At 41.5% G+C, this 9,986-nt stretch overlaps 1 protein-coding gene across 2 annotated transcripts in view; it reads left to right on the forward strand.

The window, feature by feature from the left end:
* MAPK4 (mitogen-activated protein kinase 4) overlaps nt 1–8,360 on the forward strand; it is a 69,580-nt gene extending 61,220 nt beyond the window's left edge. Inside the window, exons 3-6 of one of the 2 annotated variants that reach the window (XM_077816216.1) lie at nt 588–749; nt 3,709–3,915; nt 5,031–5,037; nt 7,673–8,360. In XM_077816216.1, coding sequence (XP_077672342.1) covers nt 588–749; nt 3,709–3,915; nt 5,031–5,037; nt 7,673–8,360 — 1,064 coding nt within the window. The remainder of the gene's footprint in view (nt 1–587; nt 750–3,708; nt 3,916–5,030; nt 5,038–7,672) is intronic. The other variant, XM_077816217.1, reaches the window with a different exon arrangement.
* The last annotated feature ends 1,626 nt before the right edge of the window (nt 8,361–9,986 follow it).

Here is a 9,986-nt window from a genome sequence, read left to right on the forward strand (position 1 = left end):
GCCAAGTCAATGGGTCAGGGGAGTGAAGTCCTCCTCTATTTAACTATTCAACGGGCACAGCACAGACAGTAGCAGTGTAAGCTTCTCTTGCAATGCCCACTAGTTGCCAGAACATTGACCTGGAGAGCTCCCATCTCGAAGGGGGAAATTCCACCTCTATGTCCATTCAGTCTGGGCCATCAGACTGAAACTCCCAATTAAGTCACCAGTAGCAACATTACAAGTATCAAGGAAGTGAAACCTCAGCAACTGAATGGGGAAGGGATATTTATTCCAGCTGATTAGAACTGGTGGTAATAAAAACAAGCCCTAGGGAAGAAAGCTTTAGTTGAAGGTTCAACATCTTGATCCCTTTAACTAAGGTCCGAGAACGCTCTCCTCCCACATTTCTGCTCCTACAAGGATACTTTTAGGGGGAAAATACCCAATTCAAGACTTTATATTCTTGATTTTCCTAAGATTAAAAAAAGAAGTGGAAAAAATCCTCTGTCTTCAAAAACTCCAAACCAAAATCACAACAACATAAAGGCACCCAACAATGAAAAAAAATCTCACCAGCACTGAAAGCCTGTTGTTTGCTCATATAGGGAATCATGAGCTGGAACAGATGCAGCTCATTCTGGAGACGATCCCCGTTGTCCATGAAGAGGACAAAGAGGAGCTGCTCAAAGTGATGCCAACTTTCATCAACAGCACCTGGGAAGTGAAGAAACCTTTACGCAAGCTGCTTCCGGAATTGAATGGCGAAGGTACTGTAGCTTTAAGTCACATTTTGATCAGGTTTCTCTCATCCTCCTGATTTTAAGACGAGATCTCCCCCCAGTGGGCTATACAAGAGGAACCATCCCCCAAGTTCAAACACAACACCACAGGAGAGCTGCTGGAGACCTGCTCTCTCCAGGAAGAATTCCTTTCACGATTCATCTTGCCCCAGCCACCCCCTCAGCAGCTAGGCCCTGTGGCATCCCCCAGGCCACTAGGCTCCCAGCCCCATCCTAAGGAAGGAATCACATCAGGGCATGGGGAAATGTCATAAGTTAATGCTACCTGGATCAGTGTTATGCTAGGGAATTGCTCCAGGTTTGTGGGCAATGATATTAAGAAGGGCGGCTGGCGTGCATCATGCCACACTTCCCCCATCTCCCCGTGGATCACACAGAGAGACTTTCCAGAGTCCAGGGGAGATGGGGATCATCTCACAGAGCTGGTACTCTCTCACCTTTCCCTTGTGCCTCAGCCCAAATCACTTCGTTCCTCCCCACTCCTGCTCAGGGGAAGGGAGAAGTGTGTAAGGTCCTAAAGGAGACGTTTTACTTTAATAGTCTGGCTACAAGGCAGCAGTGCAGTACTTTAAGAGTGGGCACCTTGCCTTTCAGAGGTGTAACACTATCAAAGTATGACACGTTGCCCTCTATAGCCTGGTGAATGCTGTTTTGGCTGCATTCATATGTGTCTGTTCTGGAGTTGTTATTAATGTAACTGACCCAGAATTTATCCCCAAGTTGGGATAATTTTCTTGTTTCCCTACTTCTTGGACAAATACACATGTGCACAGTGAGAGAATAATTCCTTTCATCCATGTAGATCTGAGATCCCTGACACGCCCCTACAGTATCCCAAGGCAGGACTTTTTCCAAACTCCTGGCTGTTTTTTGTTTGTTTGTTTGTGGGATTGGGGCAGAAGGTGTATTTACCTTCAAGACTTTCTGCCTGGAATGACTGGTAGCACTTCAATTGCTTCCAGCACAATTGTTCCCTTCTGTGGTCCAGGGGCCAACTAAAACTGACTTCTGTCTCTGTGCCTGAGTGCTGCAAGCAACGAGCCTTTGGACCAGGGCTTGAGCATTTCATTGGTACTCTCCAGCAGCTTTTTAATTAGTCAGGGGTGGCAGGACAATTTCAAGAGCATTGGCAGGGAGCAGATGCCAAGGCTGCCTCTCTGCTTCCGAATACCAAGTCATGGGCTCTGCATTCATCTTTGTGCTGTTCCCAGACATGGTGAAAAAGCAGGGAACTCCCTAGGCTCTTATTTGAAATCCATGGTTGGCCAAGCCTGCTCAGGTGCTGCCATGTGGCAGTGTATTTTCTCTGTTCTCTTTGCTCTGAATCCTGGGCTGTCAGTGTGGTTGACATTCCATATGCAAGGTCTACAAGGAAAAATTGCTTTCATGTGAGTAAAGAGTCAAACCAGAGACCTACGCATGTAGATCAGTGTGACTCTTAATTAGAGTAGCCCATTATTTGTCCTTATCAACGGTGATACCCATCAGCTCTCATTAGCTGAAGTTTGGGTCAGGTTCCAGACATTAAGTACTGAAGGAATTTATTTCCTCTCATGATTTGTGGAAAGGAATGTCATTTGCCATCCTTAAATAATTTACTGAAGTTTTCTTGCCCAAATGACTTGAACTCTGAGTGAATTGTTTCACCATGATCCTTGTTGCAAACCAATGACCTTGATTCCTTCATAATTAATTAATGCAAACAGTAAAATCATCCAGTGAGAGACAACCAGATATTGGTTAATATTTACACACAGGTATAACAGGTGTCACCCTTCCTTCCTCTGAACTGTTAACTGTTAACTCTTCCTGTGAGCACACAAAGAAGATCCCAGATCAGTTTCTTTCCAGATGAATTGGGATATTTACCAGTATTGTTACAGGTACAGTAAGTTAATATTTCCAGGATTTAGGGTTAAAAACATGATCTGACAGAAAAAATAACATACACCTCTATTTTTATTATCTGAATTTAAGGCCATGGCCTGAGATGCATCCCAGTAAACCAAATGTCCTTAACAACAGGAGCTGACTTTTTCACATACCCTATGCAAAGGAAGCATAAACAGATAGAAAAATCATTGGTGTTTAAATAGTATTTCGTATGCACTTTAATTGCACTATAGCTGCTCTTACATCACATGTGTTTGTGTACATTGAAAGCATCACATTGTACTGTATTTTCTGAAACAAATTTTATGCACGTAGAATTATTTAAACGTTAATGGGCAGAATTATTTCATAGCCTTGATTACACCAGGCACTTTAAAAATAGCACTTTAAATTTAATTCCACCTCAAATGCACATTCAAACATTTAACAATCAGTTTACAGCTGTCCCTGTTTCCGGCTATCAGGTGAGTCCATAAAATGGATTTGAAAGCATGAAAGTGCCGGTCACACATCCAAATTAAGCAGCTATCCCTATTAGCCATGTCCCTACTCTGAGACACTGAACGATTTATAGAATCACCTATAAGAGTCCCATTGATTTCTGTGGGAGCTGGAGTGGGAAGTTAGTATTCCACAATAACATTTTAGCCCCTTATCCTTAAATTGGATCAGTGCTCATGTACAAGGACCTGCCTTCTGGATCAAAGCCTTGACTCTACAATCTCTCTTGGAGATGTCGATCTATCTCTGCCATACCCTCTGTTTTGTTAAAAGAACTAAAAACTGTAAGCTAAAAACTGTTCCAATGCATGCCCATAACTCCCAATGAGGATAAGATCGGTACATATGCATCCAGAACAAATATGCCTCTGTGTTAGATGTACATAGGACTTAACCTTTAATTCTGTTCTTATTTTAATGATGATTAACATCAAACAGATGGGTCTTTATGGATTCAGGAGCCTGTTTCTCTGTTAATAAAATCAGTTTTGCTTTTGAGGAATTAATGAACCTGTTTCTCTGTGGTACACAGCTATTGATTTTCTGGAGAAGATCCTGACATTTAACCCCAGGGATCGATTAACTGCAGAGATGGGTTTGCAGCATCCTTACATGAGCCCATACTCCTGCCCTGAAGATGAACCAATTTCTCAGCATCCGTTCCGGATTGAGGATGAGATTGATGATATTTTACTGATGGAAGCCAACCAGAGCCAGATGTCCAACTGGGACAGGTGCAGTATCCATGGCTTAATAGGCTAGGCAGTCATGAACTCCTTACTCAGGCAAAACCCATTGACTTCATTTGGAATTTCTCTGATCCATTGTTATATGAATCAGTAATACATGCTCTAAAACCAGGAAGGACACCGATTTTTTATTATCCAGCTGATCATTCTAACACAAATCTGGTTCCACTAAAGTCAGTGAGAATTTTGTCATTGATTTCCAGTGGGACCAAGTTTTCACTGTGCATGTAAATTATTGGGCTCTATTTTAATCTGTTACATGAGTGGAATTACACTGATTTCAGCTGAGTTGCATCTGTTTAAATGAGAAGAATTTGGCTCTTTTTCTCTATTTTCTATTTCTTGATCCAAATGCTATAATACTAATTCTGGTACCCTTTGAGACCATTAAAGGTCTGATTAAGAACACTATATCTGCCACCTTTCAAGCTGCATAAGACCACAGATACTGGGTCTGTTGTAGCCTGACCTCGCCAATGGAGAAGCTGAAAGGCTGATTTGCTGCAGAACTCCTAAAATGGCAACAAGCCCCCAGTTCTGCAGGTATGAAATGCGGCACTCTCCCCATCTATGCTTTGCATCTCACAGTGATTGGGACACTCCACCCTGCCTCCTAGGGCTGGGCTGTGCAGTCTAACTGAGTTACTGTAGCTCTATGGCTAGCATAAACCTCCCTTGTTGCCACAAATGGGTGGAAGGAAGGGATGGATAAGTTTGGGCCTGGCAAAGGGACCATGTTTTTAAGAAACTAAAAATTTTCCTGGGAATAAGGTTCCTCCCAATTCATTTACCAAAGCACAGAGGACCATGTATATTAAGGGCACATGAGCCCCAGAAGTCCCCAGTTCAATCCTGCCCACCAACATCTGGGGTCTGTCGGTGTTACAAGTGGGGGGTCATCCGGGATTTCAACTGGGAAGTCTCTGAAGCTCAGGATGTGTGTCCTCAGCTAGGGGAAGTATGTAACCCACACACCTCCTGGGTGTGGTGTTCTGTCCCATCTAGTGGCACCAAGACCACTTAGAGAGAGAGATAAAATGAGTCTGCTTAACAGTCAGTTGGCTTTTAGCTTATGTGGTAGAGGCTCAGTCACTAAGCTCCACAGGCCCCAGGTTCGATCCTGCCAACCGGGGTCTGTCGGCGTTACAGTAGCAGTTCCTGATACGGTGACTGCAGGTTTGCAAAGTAGTGCTGTTAAGCTGCTGAGTGTCTCAAAGATTAATGATCTCTTCATGGCGTTTCATAGACACACTTTCTCCAGGAGTAAAAGTTTGTCGAGGTGAATGATGTCTCACTCCTTTGGCTATTATTAACCCTTTTATATTTTGAAAAAAGAAAAGGAGTACTTGTGGCACCTTAGAGACTAACCAATTTATTTGAGCATAAGCTTTCGTGAGCCACAGCTCACTTCATCGGATGCATACTGTGGAAGGTATAGAAGATCTGTTATACACACAAAGCATGAAAAAATGGGTGTTTACCACTACAAAAGGTTTTGTCTCCCCCCACCCCACTCTCCTGCTGGTAATAGCTTATCTAAAGTGATCACTCTCCTTACAATGTGTATCATACAATGTGTATCATAAATAATTTACTGAAGTTTTCTTATATCATACACATTGTAAGGAGAGTGATCACTTTAGATAAGCTATTACCAGCAGGAGAGTGGGGTGGGGGTAGAGAAAACCTTTTGTAGTGGTAAACACCCATTTTTTCATGCTTTGTGTGTATAACAGATCTTCTATACTTTCCACAGTATGCATCCGATGAAGTGAGCTGTAGCTCACGAAAGCTTATGCTCAAATAAATTGGTTAGTCTCTAAGGTGCCACAAGTACTCCTTTTCTTTTTGCGAATACAGACTAACATGGCTGTTACTCTGAAACCTTTATATTTGAGGATATGAAAGTTATCCAAGTGGGGCTCCGACTTGTAAGCCACCACCGATGTGATTTCCTCCTGAATCATAATTTTCCTTCCATTCCTGTCGTGGGGGAAATAGAAGAAGATGAGATGAACAAGACAATTGAATGACTGACAAGTTTCTTTCGAAATGTCATCTTGTCTCAAAAAGGCATTTGCTTATGAGACAGCAGCTGGTTCAATACCCTCTTTCATTGTTTCTGCTGTTTAAATCCTGCTACTAGTTTCGACTTACGATGCTTTGGACTGAAAACAAATAAGATGTATTTGTTTTTAAAATATGGACAAGCGACACACCAGGAGGATAGCTTTGTTGTGCCCAGGAAGCTGGTCTTTTATTACATCAGTGATTTTTAGTTGGTAACTGTGTAATTTGAAAGCTGGCATTAAAAAGCCAACCCTTGCCTAGAGTTTCCACACAGTGCTATCTGCCATACTGCAGGTTCTCAATATACATTGAATAGGAAATCACTGCGGTGTATCAGCGACTACTTTGTGGCAATTCTTGGCAAATGATGACTTTTAATGACAGAGGCTATGAATTGTGAGGAGGTGGAGGGAATGTGAAGGTAAATTTATGTTTCGGTTTTAACTCCTTCCTTCCCGGGGAGCCTGGTTGGCTCGGAGGATTTTTACTGTGCTCTGGAACCTTTGAAATCCAGGCTACAGGTTCAAATCCACAGCAGGTGGATAGTGACTAAGAACTGTTACCACCTGATACAATTCAGCAGCCTACGTGAAATGAATGTGGTTGTCTTGGTTCCATTCCCAGTGAACAGATGTCTTTTATCACAAAAAACATTTGCTAATTGGCAGCTCTGTTGGCACTCTAAGCAGAGAGGTCAAGGACAGAATAGACCAGAGAGACCTAACTGTACTCACATCCCGACAACTGCTCCTTCCAGGTGTCATATCAGGTTGGGAGTCAAGTATCCAGAACTGTCAATTCACCACATTTCACCATCACTAAAAAATAATTTTAAAAATCCGTCCTGTTCAACACTAGTTATATCCCTGTCTGAGTGAACAAGCATCTGGGGGCAAACAAGCCAAATTAAGTAAAGAGTAATTTTAAGAGCCTCATGATTCTGCTTTCAATGTAAACCTGCATACCCTAGATCCTTGTCAGTTATGGTCAGTGAAGCAGTAAATCAATATCTCAAGGTCAGTTTGTCACACTTTTATCCCTTTGCTTTTATAGTTCCTGGTATGACACATTAAAGCAGTGGCTTTGACTGTTCTCCCAGCTGCCTGGAGATCTTTGGTAGAGGGCAGTATATTTTAGAGCACAAGGCAAGATTTTCAAAAGTCATTAGTGATATTTGGGCCCAACAGGGGACACCTTAAAGGAATCTGATTTTCAGAAAAACAAGTCTTTTTAAGGTGTTTCTAGGTAGATCCGCAAAGTTCACTTAATGTTGGCCCAAGAGTCTAATGTTCTAGGGAGAGAGAATATGTCTAGTGGTTAGATGAAGGGACTGGAAATTTGGTCTACTAGTATCTATTCCCATCTTTGCCCCTGCTTGCATGTATAACCTTGGGCAAATCACTTAAACTCTCAGCCTTTAACACATAGGTAAGATGTATTTATTTCACAATAGCTTTTGAAGGTATAATTAATTACTCTTTGTAAATCACATTGCAATCAATGGGAGTTAGGTGCCTAATTACCTTTGAAGATCTGGGCCCTTGAAATTTTTGGATAAAAGGTACTTTAGCATAGGAAAGGTAAAAGCAGCAGCAGCGGGAACATCTATTTAAACACTCCTCCTACTTACAAACAAAGCCAACAATTTTCCATCTAATCACAGAATGTCTTTCCCAGGTATCAAGTAAGTCTCTCTTCTGATTTGGAGTGGCGACATGATAAATACCATGACATAGAGGAGGTACAACGGGACCCACGAGCAGGATCCGACTCCATTGTTGAAGAAGCACAAGTTGATCCACGCAAATATTCTCAAAGCAGCTCAGAGAGATTCTTGGAGCAATCACATTCCTCAATGGACCGAATGTTTGATGCTGATTACGGGAAATCATGTGATTACAAAGTGGGGTCACCTTCCTACTTGGACAAACTGCTATGGAGAGACAATAAGCCCCATCACTACTCAGAGCCCAAACTTATCTTAGACTTGTCGCACTGGAAAACAGCAACTATAGCACCCACTGCAGAGTTATCACTGGAAGAAGAACCATCCAACCTCTTTCTAGAGATAGCTCAATGGGTTAAGAGCACACAGTCAGGGCTTGAATGCCCTAGTCCTCTTCCAGAGCTTCAAGAACAGAGTCTGCCATCATCTCCTCACCATCCTCATAAAGAATCTAAGGATGTAAACAGTGAAACAGACCCTCAGTTTGACTTGGATGTCTTCATCTCTCGGGCGCTGAAACTTTGCACGAAACCCGAGGATCTCCCAGACAATAAGCTCAATGATATAAATGGGGCTTGTATTTCAGAACACCCTAATGAGATTGTACAAACAGAGGTGTTTCAGAAAGAGAGGTGGTAAAGAAACAATGTCTGATATTCACTGCTAATCTCTTTGTAAGTCTTTGATAATGCATCAGTTACCCTAGAGTGAACAGTAATTAAGGTTTGATCTGTCATTGAACATGTCAGTTTCTTACAGTATAATGAATGCCTTTTTATTAAAAGGTGAGCACAAACTAGGAACCCCTTTTGATGCCTCAGAAATACACTTAAAGGAGTCAAGAGGTGTGAATGAAATATTGAGTTTCTTATGCTGCCTTAACAATCTTGCCTTGTAACTTTTGGGACCTATTTGGTACTTCAATGTACAATGGAGAGATGACTGTACAAGTTTATAAACAGAAGTTGAATCAACTTCCTTTTTTATATATAGCATCTTAAAGGAATAAGGATGAAGGGGAGTCCCTTCATTATGGTCAGACACTCCCCCCCTGGTTTGACAAGTTCTTAATAAGTTGAACCAAAGGACTTCTTTGATGAACTCATCTGAGTATTGTCTGTACAAAAAGGAGTAATGTAAGAGTATCTCTTTCCATAATTAGTCCTATGTCCACCTTTGACCAAATTCTGCCTTTAATCAGGAAATAGAGGTTGGAAGAATGTAACTAAGGACAGAATTTGGCCATCAGGACAGAAAATGAGGCTGCAAGAATATTAATGGGGAAAGAATCTGACCCACGGTATATGGGTCATTTTGGTTTTCTCATTGGGAGAGAGAATTTTCACTAATAAGCACATTCTTCTAATCTGGTTCTTCACATAAACAAGTTTTTCCTTCTGCAGTCTAGATGTGGATCTGAAGTCTGCCATTTTTAGAAGACCCAGCACCATAACTATGGGTGCATGAAATAAAAAAACATAATGCAGCAAAACTTATCTTAAGCAACTGCTCAAAGGACCAGCAAATCCTGGCAGTGTGGTCTGCAAGGGAGGAGAGAATTGGAAATTAGGGAGTACTGAGTTATGATCCTGGGTCTTCCACTTACTTGCTATGTAGCCTTAGGCAAGTCACTTAATGTCTCCATTACAAATTTTCCACCTGCAAAATAGGTATAATAATACCTTGCTCACATAGATGTTGGATGGGTAAATTCGCTGCAGTTTGTACAGTGCTTTGAGCAGCCACAGTACTATATAAGTGCTAAGTATTGTTACATCATTTTTCTAACAGAAATTGGTGGTCTTTGGCTAAAATCTGAACAAAATTGTACTGGAAACATTCAAGATACGTTCAAGTGGTCACTTAACCAGTGGTTTGGCTGTTGGAGATGGTCCTCTGTGCAGGCTGTACAACAGGGACCAGCAAGGAAAGGTGATCCCCTTACTGGTGGCATTAGATTCTTACACTGTGTGTATATATATAGTTCTTATACTCTGTGTGTGTATGTATATGTATATATATATAATGTGTATATATGAAATATATACACATCAGTTATGAAGAAATATTCAGAGCTTTCCAAGGCCCTTTGCTTTCAGCTTCCTTGGAAGGTAACTAAGTCAGTAGAAAAACAATACTGCTTTGTAAATAACTATAACCACAACTGATCTATTGTAGGTTCTGTTTTCATCCACACTTCTGAGCACCTTAATAACTAATCAGCTAACTAGAATTTGTAAATTGAATAAATGTTATATACTTATA

Source organism: Eretmochelys imbricata, chromosome 5 (assembly GCF_965152235.1).
Source record: "Eretmochelys imbricata isolate rEreImb1 chromosome 5, rEreImb1.hap1, whole genome shotgun sequence".
Taxonomy (NCBI): Eukaryota; Metazoa; Chordata; order Testudines; family Cheloniidae; genus Eretmochelys; species Eretmochelys imbricata.